The sequence below is a fragment of the Amphiprion ocellaris genome, chromosome 22, assembly GCF_022539595.1.
Source record: "Amphiprion ocellaris isolate individual 3 ecotype Okinawa chromosome 22, ASM2253959v1, whole genome shotgun sequence".
NCBI classification, from domain to species: domain Eukaryota; kingdom Metazoa; phylum Chordata; class Actinopteri; family Pomacentridae; genus Amphiprion; species Amphiprion ocellaris.
In genome coordinates, this window is record NC_072787.1 from 14,743,327 (window position 1) to 14,760,775 (window position 17,449).

Below are 17,449 nucleotides of genomic sequence, written 5' to 3' on the forward strand. Positions count from 1 at the left end.
CTCTGTATAACATAAGAGAGAAAAGCCAATAACAGCAATGGAGAGTTCCTAATCCATTACCTCCACACGTGTACAAAGCCATTTGTAGTCTACGATGTATTGTCCTTCACGTGCAGCTGGTGAAGGTCTATTGCGTAATTGAGTAAAGTGAGCCTGCGGGCGCCATGCGTTCTTCATTGGCATTCACCCCCTGCAGTCCACTGACGTCTGCCACAACAGCGTGTGTGTTGAGTGTGTGATGGAGCACCGCTGCTGTGCCAGCATATTCCTCAATCCTGTGGCTCTGCCCCGGCCGCCCTTCAGGCCAGATACGGCCCTCCGGTCCCTTCATCTCAACCTGCTGATCCTAAACTATCTCGGCTTGGTGCCAAGCGGGCAGGATAGGGCAACGAGTGAGGCGCAGTTTATGACCCCCTTTGTCCTCCAGTGGGCAGAACACTGTTAACGTGATGGATGGAGTGGCAAGACAGACTTACACAATCACCCAGAGGGGATAAAATATGGCCATCCTGGCCTGGGTGCCCTACAGGGGGGAGGATGGAGTTTGGAGGGCAACCAGAGGACCATACTTGGTGGTTAACCTTTGCTTGACAACTGACTGGCTGGATGCACCTGTTATAGCTGACTGAAACCAGAATGTAGTGAAATTATATCGTGCTGTGGTAGCAAAAGAAGGGCCTATGGACTCATCTTTGTTGCATTACATTTCAATAATGTCCATGTTAACTAATCTTTTTGTTAAATTCTGGCTTGATGTCCTGTAAGCTCTACTGTAAGAGGCAGATTACAGTTCTAGTTGTCTCCATTTTTCTATCTAGAACTGAAACAGTTGATTAATTGCTGGGTAAATCAACACAAAATCATTCAAGCAGAAATTCGGCTTCAGATTTCAACTTCTTGAATTACCATTTTAGTGGTTCAGTTGCAGCCCAATTCTTTCTGTCCTTATCCAACAAAAAGCTGTAATTTTCTGCATCGGATGTGTCCAGCTTTACATTATTTGGAGAATCAGGCTGTTGTGTTTCAATGTTTCAATCTGCAATGCCTGCAATCTATAAAATGTCTACCAACTCAGCCTCGTCTTTAAGCTCAATCGTCAAGCTCTGGTTGGTGTTATAGTCAACCATTAATTTTGTGGTCTTTCTTTGCTTTGTACCACCAAAATGTGATTCACAAGCTTGGGTTTTGTGAGACATTTTTAATTCCAAGATGGAGATAACATAGGACCTCTTTTTGCCCTTGCCAACTAGAATTAATAGTTTATTGTCTGTGGATGGTAATATCCTGTTACATTGTGTCAGTGGTTTGACTGCTGCAGTGAATTGACTCTCTGACCGGCAGGATATGAGAAATGTCCGAGTGAAAGGAGTTAAAAAGATGAAATATGATATGGGAGGGAACAAGAGGAAGAGACAGGAGAAGTGAAAGGGGGGTGGACACCTGCTTTAGGTGCTTAGAGAAGTGATTCTTGTCTGCTGAAATTATGGGAATTAGACAGTAACACACGTCCAGGCTCACATGCAAAACTGTTAAACAAGCTGCTACATCTTTCATACATATATTTATATATATATTCATATTTGTACATGTTTTCTACAATTTCTCTTTATTACATGTTCTTACTGTACGTGTATAGATATTTGTATTACAGTCTTTGGAGCCTTGGGAATTGATCAGTGTTGTCTTCTGTTTTGTGCTCGTGTATAACCATTTGTGTGTGTCTGCTGTATGCTGATAAGAGGATTTGTTGAAGGGTCTTTTTGTTGTTGAAGCAACAGTCTCCTCTCTTTCTCTTTTCCCCAATAGTTTTGTTCAAGGAAGCCATCATTTAATTAAGTCTTGATAGGGGTTTGGGCTTTGGCACATAGCCTGAAACTTGCTATAATAGTCAAGAATGCAATTTTGTACACGTCCACAGAGAAGACGTTGACCTGTAACACTCAAAGTGTTGGGATGAAAATGTGGAAGTAGAAAAAGATGCGAGCCACTGGAAGTGATATATGCAAATTTCAGATCATTTGGTGAAGCACACTGAGATGACATGGCATTTGAGTTTCTATTCTGACAAAAAACAACTCACTTGATGGATGAGAAGTGTGTGCGTGTATGTGTGCGTTTGTTATGCAACCTGACTGAAAAGATGTGTTCCTTTGGTCCCAGGAGAGAGATTAGACATCTGAGTGTTGATCTGGACATACAGTACACCTGCTGCTAAACAGAGACTCGGCTTCAAACGCTAGCACACTTAACACATGTGCACACACATACACACACACATACACACACATGTCGCCGGTGGGGCTTAGTGCAGGCATCCAAGAAAATTATATTTGAGAGAAACAAATCAAGGCACAGGAACATTTAGCTGGATATGTGTGTGTGGGTTTGTAGCTGTTTTGCTAGTAAAAATACAACTGCAAAGTCTGTGTGAGAATTTTGTCATTCAGAGACACATTTTAATGCACATGCACGCAGACACAGTAATCATAAAGTGCTAATCCATCCCCTCGGTCACACATATTCACACGCACGCTCAGCTAGCGGCAATGTTCCAGGTGTAATTATAGAAAGTTTGCCCCCTGATTCCGACTGGTAAATGGCTTTGACTTGCGTCTCTGCTGGATGTCCGCAGGAGGTTTTTCCACTTGTCCAACTAAGGTTATCTAACTTTAATGAGTTTTCCCCTTCCTGCGGCAAAGTGACGGAGCATGATTGGCTCACCTCAGTGATGGTCTGAGACCCCTGGAGGGTTAATGCCTCACCCCCACTCGCACTGAAGTTCGCTGGTGTGTCAGAGCTGCAGGCTTGCCCTCAGGTCAGTGTGAGACCTCTGGAGCTTTCAGGTCGGTTGTTACAGACGCTTCATAAGCTGTGAGAAATGACCTAAGGGCTGGTTGAGAGTTCCCACTGATCTCTATGCAGGTGTTACAGATATGGTGGACGAGGAATCAGAGGTAATGAACAGCTCCCCCAGGTCGGATTTAAACAGGGAACACTGGGCCATTAAGAGCATTAATGAGGAAAGTGGAATAATTTGTAGACGTTGGAAAAAAGTGCTGTCTTCTTGCTTTAATTATGCGAGTTAATTTAGGTTTCACGCCATCAAAATTTACAAATAACTTTGAATGTTTAGGGCAATTTGGAAAGTGTCTGCTGCTTTCTGACCGATTCTGTTTATGCCTCTTCCAGCCATCATGTATGTAATGGGCGCCCTGGGACCTGCAGCTGGCTACCTGCTGGGAGGCGTCCTCATCGGCTTCTACGTTGACCCCAAAACTGTCGTCAACATCGACCAGAATGACCCCCGCTTTGTTGGCAACTGGTACATATGCATGTGCATCTGCATGCCTGCCGATTTCCTTATGTTCATTCCCTGTGTGACAATAAGTCTTTCCTCTATTGCCTTTACAGCCCATCTGTTGTGTCTTTCTTCTTCAGGTGGAGTGGCTTTCTCTTGTGTGCCATAGCTATGCTTCTGGTCATCTTCCCCATGTTTGCCTTTCCCAAAAAGCTGCCTCCACGCCACAAAAAGCGGAAGAAGAAAAAGATCGCCTCACCGGGTGACGTGTCCAGCGATGATGAAGTGATGAAGGAAAAGTCCAGTAGCAAAGGCCAAAACGTTTCCTCCTCTATGGGCTTCGGAAAGGACATTAAAGGTGAGAAAACGATAATATCAACCATTCTCTTCCACCTCTGGAAGGTGCTACTAGTACTTTACATAAAGGAACTGTGAACTATTGATGTACAAAGAGCCTCTAATCTAATCAATGACGTGGATTAGTCATTTTATGCAACAGTCTAAGCTTCATTGAGATCTCCTTTAAAGATATTATTGATTGATGATGGAAGAGCGTGCCTAATGAAGCAGTAAACACTGGTACTGCTAGTGGACATCGGATTTTATTAACTTTAGTCAATGAATAGTAAACACGGCTAAAGGTCACACATTTGCTGTTGTGATTTTATTTTTAGCTTGGCAACCATGACTTTAAGTGAAGTACAGTATGTTGCTGAGGCTCGTCTGTGCATTTATGCTAGGTCTTCTTTGAGTCAGATTTATCAGGAATCTCCCGGTTTTCCCTGGAAGAGCCCCCTGGTTAAGTTGAGTCCTGCTGTAGTGTTTCCTCGTCTCATTTTTTTTTTTTTTGCTCTCAGACAGACAGTTCTCTCTCTCTCTTAAATGAGCTCTCAAGGGAACTCAATCACATTTCCACACACAGGACTAGACTGACTGAGCAGCAGAGCAGCAAACATGTTTGCTCTCATCCACTTTAATACATGCATTATCTCTATTGTGAATTCCAGCATGTATTTAGAACGGCTGTACTGTCATAAATTAGTCCTAATATATGGGCACAACCAAAGCTGTCAAAACAGGGCATTGTCTTGGAGAGACACATACTGTAACCACGAATGCATCAGCTCGCTCTCCTGCTGTTTTTATTGGTCTCAGCAGGATGTTTTGGGCCGTTGTGCAAACTATGGCCAATTTCGCAGACTCAGGCACTTCAATGTTTGGAATGTATTTTAGTACTGTACATGTCCTTCAATTGAGGCGTGTGGGTTTGTCTATAGCACAAATTCAGCACTTTCTGTGAAAGATATGCTGCAGCGAAGTGGCTGTTTCCAACAAGCATTTTTTTGCCCTTCAGATCACAAACAAACACTGAAAAATGCTAACACCGAATATTTTCTGTAATGTGCTTGGGAGGGACAAACTTTTGATTATGGAATGTTCCGGACCTTAATCTGCCGCTGTGTGAAAGCAACTCCCCTTGAAATGTTTTGAGGTATTGATAAACAACTGCTGACATCTGCATCATAACCATGTCTCAGTAAATGAATAATCACCTGACAAGATTAGAAATACGGCTACAGTAAATTCAGGTGATATTTTATTCATCGATAGGACAACACAACCTCCAAATACAACGTGTAAATGCTGTTTGAATCTCCACTGTTCAAACTAAAGCCCCTGATAGATGGCACTTAGCATCCACTAGAACCATTTGAAATATAATTTTCATTATCAGTGCAATCTATTAAATATTTATGCAAAGAATCTACTAATAGTTTCGACTGTAAATATTGAAAGTTGAAATCCAAAGTCCCACATGCTCAATCACTTTCAGCTCTGATATGGACTTTCATAAGATGTGGGAATTTGCCATTATTTAATCAGTCTGCATTAAATAAAACAGCTCTGCGTCATTTGATGTCAAAAATGTGTCTTTAAGCTATTGTTTACACCCTCTAAGTTATTTCAGGTCACTCCTTAAGTGTTAGAAAGACATTATTTCAGTGTTAACTTACCAAAAATGAGATATGGCCTTGGTCTCTTACTCTTGTAGAAGCTTGAACCAATAGTTCATGGTTGGAATACTTAGCAGTCAATTTTATGTGAAATTGTTGTCTGAGTTAATTGAATGATAATTTTAGCACTAGTAACATTAGATACAGCTACTGTACTGAATCATCAACCAAAAGCTTTGTATGAAGTATTTGAGCCTTACCATGTAAATAATTAGATTACAGTTTTATTTTAAAAAATGCAGATTTTTGGTCGTGTGAGACCCTGATCAGCATTTTGACTTACTTTATTTCAAATCCACTTCTCTTGCAAATAATATGCTATTATGTCCTGTCTGCTGAAAGAGAAATATTCTAGAAACCACATGGATGAAACAGTTTGACCGTGTCATCAAATAAAATTGAACAAATAATGCAAGTGTGGCGACTGTTGCGAGCCACTGGTCTGTCTGATTGAGAGAGCAGCTGCTGTAGACGCCAGCAGGACGGACTTCACCATCTGTCCCCCTCCAGACAAGATTACAACCCGGCTCCCAGGAATGAAATAATTAGCATCACTATTCTGTTCCTACCTTTGATCTGAGATAACACTGACAGATGCTGCTAACATTTCCCCACCTACAACAAGATCAGTTGAATTACTGCTAAGACGGCTATTCCCAAGTCAAGGCACCGTGTCACCCAGTTGGACTGGCCAACTTCCTAATAACCTCTCCAATAAAAGGCAATAATAATCCACTTCACATTCTTCTTGCCTTTTCTTTTGTTCTTGCTTTCCTTTGTGGCATTTGCTTATGAAATACATGAGCCAGAAGAAGCCCTCATGAGAGCCTTGTGACTCTAAAGCCATAAAGTTTGCCGTCAGCAAAGAGTTTAAAACCCCTGGACACACCGGATAAAACTGGAGAAGTCAGATGTGTGTGCCGTTAGATGTGCTGGCCAAGTCTAACTTTTGTTCCCAGATGTGGCCTATGACAGACCACACACTTAAAACAGAATCCACAGGGACAGAACAAAGAGTGAGGTGAAAGATTTGCATGAGAAAATATAGAACCATAGAGTTTTTCAGAGTGGAATCAGCCCCCGAAGTTTAAAGTCATTGAAATGAAGGAGCCTTGCTTAGCCATAAGTGACCTCACTTCTTTAAGTTACTAATAATTATTTTGATGGAGGGACCTTTCCTGGTCTTTCGGATTTTCTACTGCACAATACAAAACCAAAGACGAAATCTTTCTTTGATTTCTTGTTACCCTGAATTTTTTGTTTGCACTAAAAAAAATATAATAAATGGATGTTTAATACTTTTTGTTTTGGACAAATGAACTCTTCAACAGCGTTTTGCTCCAACTCCAGGTCAGTTTGGAGATGTAGTCTGTGCTGCACATCCTCGGTCTTGTTCAGGACATTCTACAGTAAAGAAGCACCCAAACTATATGAGTAATTTAGAAGAGCAGCAGCTTGAATGTGAGGTCCCTGTGGACTGCAGAGATCCTCATTCCGTCAAGCTGCTCATGAAATTTTACACCTCAGCCTCGTTGAGATGGAGGAGTTTTTATGCGCCAGTGACCTTGTACCACTGGAAATGACATTTTAGGCAAACGTCTCTCACACAAGGGATGCACACATGAAACAACAAGAGGTCATTATAAGGGAGCAGTACCAGAGACAGGCTTCCTCTGTGACCTGACATGTTTGTACATTAAACGGGATATTGGGATGGGTAGAGAACTGTGATTTGATGATTCTAAAGTTGGCAAAAGTCCACATTACCAGCTCGGCTAGTTCTTACAAACAAGGTTTATGGAGACTGCGGGCAACACACCCAAACCAATGTTCTAACTGCAGCAGTTGCACAAATTAGTCTGGCAGAGCTGCAGGTTTTACGTAACAGGGTAAGCTGCCCTTTCCCAAAATCCAGGAAGGTGTTTTGTTGGGTGAAATTGTGTTTACACGCCATAGCGCAGGATTTGCCGTAAGTCGAAATGCATTTTTGACATATTTGTGATTGGACTGCACCCTCAGATTGTGGATATGGGGTAGAAAAAACTGAAAAATTCATTTTTATTTTCTCAGAGCAGTTTATGGGTTATCTTTTTTTTTTAAATGTAGGTATTTTAAGTGGAATGTAAGGTATTTAATGCTATTAACTGTCATTTTGTGAAGGTGTTTTATCAACAGAAGGATGGTAATGATTTGGGAGACAGCAGTTCAACTGGGAGGCCCATGTTTGAGTTGCTGTGACAGGCAGCATCTGCTCTGATATGCCTCTGAGTAACAACCGGAATCCCTGTTAGCTCCTGTTTGGACAGAGGTTCTGTCACTGACGTCAGAGTTTCATCTTTGGGAAACAGTAAAAGCATTTGCTACCCCTTTTATTTGTGGCACTTTTCTCAGCCGGTACAAACAAAGTACTAGAGTGCAGCTGAAGCAGAAGCAGCTGAATTCTGCCCAGTAACAGCAATGTACTTACAGTAGGACCACATGACTTTTGACAGACAGCATGAGAGGGCATTATGCATCATGGTGACCAAATCATATGGACACAACCCTCAAGGAGAGATAAAGGGCATGTTTGCCCTTGTTGTGATAAACCAGGGGTGACGGCATTCAGGCTCCATTTGCAAAGCTCGGTTTGTTTTGCACATGCAGTGCAGATGCACATAATCTACATGTTTGCATCGTTTGGTGAACTTGCGTGTTACTTTATGAGGTTATTAAAGCTTGATAAAGCAACTACAGATGCAGACAGGTAATTAAAAAGGCAGCGCTGATGTTTAGATAGTGCTCATTACTCCGTTCATGTATTGTTTTGTGCTTCTGCAGGCTCAGTTCTAACTTGAATTTACCCAGAATAATGAGACATGGAGTGCATCTTGGAATGTGAGACTGTTTATCTATGTGAGACTTTATCCCTGTTATTACTCAAGGTTATTATTACATAAGGTTTATTTGGGTTACAGATACAGCTTTTTTTGTCTTTTCTTAATCACAGCTTTCCACTAATGACTCTTCTTCTGATGGTTCCATCGGGTTTAGTTCATGTGGGAGTGAGTGAGGAGTGAGAGCCAAATTGAGAGAATGATTGTGTGTTAATTACGGCACAACAATAACGAGGTGCTCTGTCTCGTCTTGTTTCTGTCCCCAGACCTCCCCAAGGCAGCGCTGAGGATCCTCAGCAACATGACCTTCCTGTTTGTCAGCCTGTCCTACACGGCAGAGTGCGCCATTGTCACCGCCTTTATCACCTTCATTCCCAAATTTATTGAGTCACAGTTTGGCATCCCTGCCTCAAATGCCAGCATATACACTGGTAAGCCTGTTTTTGTCAAGTATCTCTCACTCTTACTTATTTCTTTTGTTATCATATTGACTGTTTCATGCATTAAATGCTTTGCTCTCTATTGCTGTGTATTATGAAATGCCATTACAGTACAGCAAAGCCAGACATCACCATCACGGATGTTGGACTCTGTGATGAGAGATTCTGAATACTGCTGTAGAATATGATGTGACTTTTATTAATTGATTAATCTCCCTGCTATTTTTCATGTCGTTTTGGTTTGTACAATTCCACAAGAAAATGTTCAGTATAATTTCCCAAAGGTACAATTTTATACTGCTTGAACTATCTGACCAATTGTCCAAGTCCCAAACATATTCGGTTTGAACAGGACAATAAATGATCATCACACGTTACATGCACAGTTAGTCTGTACTGGTTCACATTGTTCACACCTCTCCACGTGCACGCAGTGAATCACACGCAAAGGGCAGCGCTATGAGTCATAGAGTCCTGCTTGATTTCATTCAGTGATAAGCGTCCATTACATCCCCTGACTGTAACACACAAGTCTCTGCTGACTGCAGGAGCCACATTCATCATAGCGTGGCCACACACACAAACACTCACACACACACACCACCACATATGTAGGGTGTACAAAGAGTCCGTCTAATCCTTCAGTCGTGTCTGAGCCAGTGGTGCTAATACACAACTAATCTGCTATCAGGATTATTACAGCAAGTAGTGATTGAAAACTCAATTATGGCTTTGAAGGCAACAAAAAAAAAGCGCTTGTGTGTCCAAGTATTCTTTCGGCTAACATATGGTTGTTTCAAGACACACATACAGACACACACACACACACACACAAATATACACAATACCATTGCCTCATCTCATCTGCCTGTTGCCAGGATACAAGGGGTAAGGGCAAACGGGTGGTGCGGTTGCCGTGACTACCCAAACGATGCCAAGCTGCTGGGATGTGATGATGGTTAGAGACGAGGAGGAGGAGGAGAGGGCACTCCTGTCGATAGGAGCTCAGTGTTTCCAAGGCCAGCCAGGTGGACTGGCTGAGTGTGACATTCCCCTGATGCTGGCGAGGGATTGTTTGAATTTTTAAGAATGAATGAAGTCCAGAGTATCAGTGTTTTAACTGTAATTAATTATTTATTTGATGCTTTTAAAAAAAAAAGTAAAATGTAATTTAATGGGATTTCATAGTATTGTAATAATCTGAATTAGGCCCACGCTGTATAAGGAAGGTCTGCAATGTGCAATGAACAGTTGTTGATGAATTGTTTCAAATGTGCTTTTAGTGAACCAAGTGCACATAGATGCCAACCAGTTAAACAGAATATTAATTTAATTTAGACATAACTGCTTGTATAACTGCCAGAACATATTAAAGTTTCATTTCCCTGGTTCCCTTAAAAACACTTTCTCTAAACTCAACAAAACATCTGATATTTGCCTCGCTCTTCTCTCCTTTGTCTGTCATCATGCTATTTTACTTCTCAGTCTCCAGCAGGTCATTTGAAGGAATGTCATGGCTAGCTGGGGCTTCATCTGTTTGGCCAGATTATGTGAATCCAGCACTGCATCTGTTAAATCAAATGTGTGCATATAGTGGATAAATTTATGGTGCGTGTACATGACATGGCTTTTCTTATTTATGGCGTCTAAAGCAGTTTATTGATGTTTATTGCATGTGCTCATATCACAATGACGTTTAAACCCTCAGCACTAATCTGAATACATTAAACTGCTTTTTTGAGTTTTCCCTTTAGTGTTCTAAAACTTTGTTGTGTATGTAAAATATTTGCAAATTTACAAAGCCCTAAGTCCACAGCAAAGGGAATTATTTTCTCCCAGAGCAGACTTGGCCTTTCAGAAGGGGGTCTTTAATGAGACGGCCTAAACCGTTATGTTAGAGGCAGGCTATAGCAAAGTACAGTATGATAGGAGACAAATAATGTAGTTTTTGAACATAAAAGCATGCAAACATATTCTAGTGGATCCCAAAAATAAAATTATAAACCTGTAAAAGCTGACGATAAACAGAAGCATCTTGAATTGTAAGCAATAGTTGCAATGTCTGACAAGTCTAATGAAAAGCATATATAAAGAAAAACTGAAAGTGGTTTAACATTGCATTAGATTGATAGCAGTGTAGTCCCAGAGACATCATGATGAAATTGCATAAATTACTACCTCGTTGAACCAGTGTCATGCCCGGTTAAAGACCTGCCACTGCTACATGTTCATTAGATGTCACTACAGAAATAGAACTGTAACATGTCACACACACCCCCTTCAGCTGCAGTTTCCCTCGTTCTGCTGCTGTGCTTTTGGCTTGTTCCTCTGACTTTTTCTTCACTTTGGCGGCTCTCCTTATCTTGGGCAATATTCTTTTTTAAAAAAAAAAAAATTCCAATTTCCATTCTTATTGTTTTTCTCCTGCTTTCTTTGGATGATCAAAGTCTTCAGTCTCTGCACAAGATGCAGCTGACAGTCATTTGCTGTCAAATGTGTGGTACATAAACATGCAGACACCTTTATGAGGTCACTGTAAAAATGTTACTTACATTAATGCCAGTGTAGCTATTAATCCAGATAATGTATGTGTAAATCATTCACGTAACCTTTAATTTTACATGATGGTGTTTGTGTGCACTGCATGCTCCATGATTATGATACCTGGTTTTACTGTGTACATGTTTAATCCTGCAGAAAGCACATGGGTTTAGCATAGAAACATGCACTTACAGGATAATATGCTACAGCTGTGTGTTGCCTGGCTCTCACTGAGTGTGCTCAGCGACACTTTTTCTATCTCTCTTTCTCGCCTTTCTCTCCATCATTCTCTTGATCTGTGTTTTTCCAACAAACGCACATGCATAGACACAGGGAGAAGCCAGATGACATTTCTGTGCACTTTTATCATTGCTCTGCTAATCCTCTGTCTTGGATGACCCTCCACCCCCGCTGACTGACACCATCTTGCTCGTTACCCGGCTGCGAGTGCCTGTGGCCGGGCTCTAGGGCTGCCATGTGCGGCCACCTCGGGCCTTCACTCCCGCACAATGACACTTTACCGCTCGGTCCATCCTGCCAGCAGCCAGCATTGCCTTTCTTCACGCTGTCAGTTTAACTGCTGGACTGAAAGCACGTGCCACAGCCTGAAATGACTCACTAGTAACACGCAGTATAGCCTGGTCACATTGATACAGCAAAGCCTATTCTGGTCCCTTTCTTCCTTTGAAGTTGTTTATTCGTGGTGTAACTGGAGAAGTCACACTGAGATTTTCACAGGCCACCATGTGTAACCGCCTCAGTATTATAAAAGCATGACATGCTCACGTGAAAGTCCTGTTAGCATGCCTGATTAAAATACTGTAGATCACACACTTACTGCACTGTAGTTACAATAATTTATTCAGTGTTAACGCTTTTTCATGCCGCAAATTATCTGCTCTATTTCTGGGCTGCCAGCACTTCACAAGCCTTTCCTCTGTCTCACCAGTTTTACTTTTCCCTGGTGTTTCTCACAGGTGTGATCATCGTACCCAGTGCCGGGGTGGGCATCGTGCTGGGGGGCTACATCATCAAGAAGTTGAAGCTCGGTGCGAGAGAGTCAGCCAAGCTGGCCATGATCTGCAGCGGGGTGTCTCTGCTCTGCTTTTCCACGCTATTCATAGTGGGCTGTGAGAGCATTAATCTAGGAGGCATCAACATACCCTACACCACTGGGTAAGGACATGTGTACAAATAGAAAGACATGTCCAAAAAAGAAAAAAAAAACACCACACAAAGAGCCAAGCTTTGTTTCTACTTCAGGTTTTCGGTGATATGCAGAAAGTTGAGATCATGATGTGAATCATAATATATGAGGCATTGGGGAACCAGGAACGCATTTATTCCTAAGCTGCTTATTTGAATAAGATCTTAGGCTGCATGTGAAGATGTATCTGAAAGGGGCGTGGGCTTTGGATGCTGTCACCGTTCCCATCATCCTCATGTGGCGTGGCGTTGTGTCGGAGTGTGAATGATTAATTAGCAACGCTGGCATCTGCTGTCGCGGCTCCAGCGAATCACTTTGCCACCTCTATTTCTGAAGCCGCTGTTTGACACCACATCGGCAGCCAGCTGCAGAGTTAACAGTCATCTGATGTGTCGGCCCTGCGGGTAGAAATGCGGATCAGACGTTTGTTGGCACATGAACACATTCACAGAGACTCATGGAGGCACCATCCATAAACTGACCTTGGATGATGCCAAACATCCTGCAAACTGATTACAAACATAGTACACACCTACTGGAACATTATCTCCTCTCATCTAGCGGTCACAAGTGCCAGAATTCTAAATTTTCAAAGAATTATTGAAAAGCTAATTCCGCAGATATGCACATGTGGACAAAATTGTTGGTACCCCTCGGTCAATCAAAGAAAAACCCACAATGGTCACAGAAATAATTTGAATCTGACAAAAGTAATAATAAATAAAAATGCTATGAAAATTAAACAAGGAAAATCAGACATTGCTTTTGAACCGTGGTTTAACAGAATTATTTTAAAAAATAAACTCATGAAACAGGCCTGGACAAAAATGATGGTACCCCTAGAAAAGACTGAAAATAATGTGACCAGAGGGACATGTTCAATCAAGGTGTGTCCTCTAATTAGCATCACAGGTGTCTACAAACTTGTAATCAGTCAGTCGGCCTATTTATAGGGTTAACAAGTAATCACTGTGCTGTTTGATGACATGGTGTGTACCACACTAAACATGGACCAGAGGAAGCCAAGGAGAGAGTTGTCTCAGGAGATTAGAAAGAAAATTATAGACAAGCATGTTAAAGGTAAAGGCTATAAGACCATCTCCAAGCAGCTTGATGTTCCTGTGACTACAGTTGCACATATTATTCAGAAATTTAAGATCCATGGGACTGTAGCCAACCTCCCTGGACGTGGCATCAGGAGGAAAATTGATGATAAATGGAAGAGACGGATAATACGAATGGTAACAAAAGAGCCCAGAACAACCTCTAAAGACATTAAAGGTGAACTCCAAGGTCAAGGTACATCAGTGTCAGATCTCACCATCCGTCGCTGTTTGAGCCAAAGTGGACTTCATGGGAGACGACCAAGGAGGACACCATTGTTGAAAAGAAATCATAAAAAAGCCAGACTGGAATTTGCCAAACTGCATGTTGACAAGCCACAAAGCTTCTGGGAGAATGTCCTATAGACAGATGAGACAAAACTGGAACTTTTTGGCAAGTCATCAGCTCTATGTTCACAGACTCAAAAATGAAGCATATCAAGAAAAGAACACTGTCCCTACTGTGAAACATGGAGGAGGATCTGTTATGTTCTGGGGCTGCTTTGCTGCATCTGGTACAGGGTGTCTTGAATCTGTGCAGGGTACAATGAAATCTCATGACTATCAAGGTATTCTAGAGAGAAATGTGCTGCCCAGTGTCAGAAAGCTTGGTCTCAGTCGCAGGTCATGGGTCTTGCAACAGGATAATGAGCCAAAACACACAGCTAAAAACAGCCAAGAATGGCTAAGAGGAAAACATTGGACTATTCTGAAGTGGCTTCTATGAGCCCTGATCTAAATCCTATTGAACATCTGTGGAAGGAGCTGAAACATGGCGTCTGGAGAAGGAACCCTTCAAACCTGAGACAACTGGAGCAGTCTGTTCATGAGGAGTGGACCAGAATACCTGCTGAGAGGTGCAGAAGTCTCACTGACAGTTACAGAAATCGTTTGATTGCAGTGATTGCCTCAAAAGGTTGTGCAACAAAATATTAAGTTAAGGGTACCATCATTTTTGTCCGGGCCTGTTTCATGAGTTTATTTTTTAGAATAATTCTGTTGAAACACGGTTCAAAAGCAATGTCTGATTTTCATTGGTTAATTTTTCATAGAATTTTTATTTATTATTACTTTTGTCAGATTCAAATTATTTCTGTGACTGTTGTATTTCTTTGATTAACTGAGGGGTACCAAAAATTTTGACCACGTGTGTATAGTCACAAATATTACAAATGAAAGTACTTTGATCGGTTGTCTTTTGATTGTGTAGACCTCAGCATTAACAGAAATCTAATAAACTGTTAAACCTCTGTGGAATTTACTTTTCACCTAACTATTAAAATGATTATATTCCAGAAACCCAGTGTTCCCTTCAAAGTCCCATAGCTGTCTCATTAATAACAGCAGTCTTTGTTTAAGCCGGCGTTTATAGAGGGGTCAACAAGACCGTGTGAGCCGGTGGGGCTCCTCATTATGAACATCGCTGGTCACTAGTCGCGGGTAGCACCCACATGAGGAATGCTTCGCCGTAGCCTGCCCTTTGTGTCTGTGCTCTTATAGTCTAGACGTGGCTCTCCCCTGCTGACAGGCTGGAGACTAAAAAGGACAGAGCCAGGAGGCACATCAAGTTATGTAATATTCTTAAATATCTGCAAAAATGTTGCATAATTATATGCGGGCCTTGTGTTTTTAATTAAAAGCTACAGAATGCGCTTTAGTTTCCTGTTAGGAGATTATTATTCTTGTAAACCTTCCTCATATTCATAGATTTGCTTGTTATTATTTTCCCTTTTTCAGTGTCTGCATTGCTCGAGCAGATTAATCCACTCGCTCTCTTGGCTCTGTGTTTGGGTTTTTATGCGCTGCAGCCTGCATACAGGGACACAACATCTGGAGGGTTCAGCGGAGGCCGTGGTTTAGTCTGGAAAAGGACATGTGCAATCAGTGCAGCAAGCTTGGGAATCCAGCAGGGCTGATGCCTTTTTCCGTTTTTGCCAGCACACACAGTCTCTCCCTCACACAAACACACACAGTGTCTGGAATGTGACACTGTTATGTCAGGACAAGCCCAAAATGTGCCTCCTCGGTGACAGCTAATATAAAAATCCCCATGAGTATCAGTTTGTGGTTCTGTAGAAATGATGGTCCATTGATTGAAGAGGTAGCTGAAAGTTCTTTGAAAACATGTAATTAACAACAAAAAAAACAAAACAGCAATGTATACAGCCTGTCATTTTGCAGCATGACAAGATAATCACCTCAAGCGCATTATTAGATTAGAATCCTCTGGTTAAAAAAAGGTCATCCGTGTTGGCTGTGTGTGTGTTTGTCAGCGTCACACCCGACTGTTGTGTTGTTAGGGCCTGTCCCCGTCTGTTCCGCAGGGCTCAGAGCGAAGCCTCCCAGAGAAAACCCAGGACTCGCTTCACTGCTCCTGGTTTTGACGGAGCCAAAGTCCTGTCTAGCTTAGAGCAACTGTTCCCACACTGCCTAAAGAGCCAGTGGAGGTGTCGCTTCCTCAGCCCCTCGCCTCCGTCCCCTTATCATCCTGCATCACACGAGCCGGTGGAAGTCTACATTGAAGCTAATTAAAGGGATTATGTGTGGCAGATTTATAATGAGACACTGAGACACCGGTAAACATTGTCAGGAAGACTGGCAGCCTGTTCAGCTTCTGTACTGCATTTTCCTTCACATGAAACACACACATATATATATATATATATATATATATATATATATATATATATATATATATATATATATATATATGTATCAGTAAAACTTAAAAATGTGGACATCAGAAGTTTCACTGTGAAAATAGATTTTTGTTTCCCACATTTTCAAACTTTAAACTGGGTCAATTTTGGCCCGCAGGATGATACAAGGGTTAAAAGAAATAACACCTTGCATTGTAACATTATCTGATATGTTTTGAGAAATGTTATCAGCCTAAAAACACGTGTTGCACGTGAGTCAGCCCAGTAAAAAGGAAAACATAATTGGACTAAGCGGCGTGTACAAACAAGTGTGTTATCCCAGACTTGAAATATCACTTCTGTCATAGTGTGGTTGAGTTAATATTTTCCGCTGTCTGTCTCTGCAGGCCGACATTGACAATGACCCACAGGAACCTCACCGGCAGTTGCAACGTGAACTGTGGCTGCAGGATCCACGAGTACGCTCCAGTCTGCGGCTCTGATGGCATCACCTACTTCAACCCCTGTCTGGCCGGGTGCAGCACTGTGGGCAACGACAGCACCGGGGTGAGGGCACATGGAGGCACGAAAAGGGAAAAAAAACATTCAATTAAAAATGAATTACATACATTTATAGCTCCGATTGTTTTCTTGTTAGATAAGTACTCGCTGTAAACATCAAGTAAGACCGAAAGATGAAAAAGAAATCTGAGAACGTCGCCCGAGGACACACAAATCATAATGGACACACAAAGGCCTGTTCTCTGTACATTCTCCTCCCATAGCTCTGGAATTGCAGGAAGCGACTCCACAACAATGTCAAATAGGAAATCAAAACAACGCAAGGAAAGAAATGTTTAGATTCTTTGTCTAGATCACTGATTGCACCACATAGCTGGTGCCACCCAGTCTGTGTGTACAGCGACAATATTATTGGACGTTAGAGGGCTCAGATTCACATTTTAGTCATATGCAAAAGAGTGACTTTCAGAATTAACTCGTGCTGTTTTTGACTACAGATCAGGAACTACACTGACTGTGCCTGCGTGCAGAGCAGACAGGTCATCACTCCGTCCTCCGGCGGCCAGGTCAACCAGCTCCAGCTGGTCATTGTCAAAACCTACCTGAATGAGAACGGCTACGCCATGTCGGGGAAGTGTGACCGCACATGTAACACACTCATCCCTTTCCTCATCTTCCTCTTCATCGTCACACTCATCACCGCCTGTGCCCAGCCCTCCGCCATCATCGTCACACTCAGGTAAGGGTCCACCAATCATTGCCAGACACTTTAACCATCTTTTCCAGCTCTCTTCCTTGACAGGTGTCT

At 42.1% G+C, this 17,449-nt stretch overlaps 1 protein-coding gene across 5 annotated transcripts in view; it reads left to right on the top strand.

Annotated features, from left to right (window-relative positions):
* Positions 1 to 17,449, top strand: part of LOC111583007 (solute carrier organic anion transporter family member 5A1) — a 128,486-nt gene that overhangs the window by 17,008 nt on the left and 94,029 nt on the right. For all 5 annotated transcript variants that reach the window (XR_008600460.1, XR_008600459.1, XR_008600461.1 and 2 more), the window contains exons 3-8: positions 3,190 to 3,322; positions 3,439 to 3,656; positions 8,456 to 8,620; positions 12,148 to 12,346; positions 16,527 to 16,686; positions 17,139 to 17,380. Coding sequence is in view for 2 of the 5 variants with exons in the window: in XM_035958000.2 (XP_035813893.2) it covers positions 3,190 to 3,322; positions 3,439 to 3,656; positions 8,456 to 8,620; positions 12,148 to 12,346; positions 16,527 to 16,686; positions 17,139 to 17,380 (1,117 nt within the window). In the remaining 3 variants the exon portion in view is untranslated. The remainder of the gene's footprint in view (positions 1 to 3,189; positions 3,323 to 3,438; positions 3,657 to 8,455; positions 8,621 to 12,147; positions 12,347 to 16,526; positions 16,687 to 17,138; positions 17,381 to 17,449) is intronic.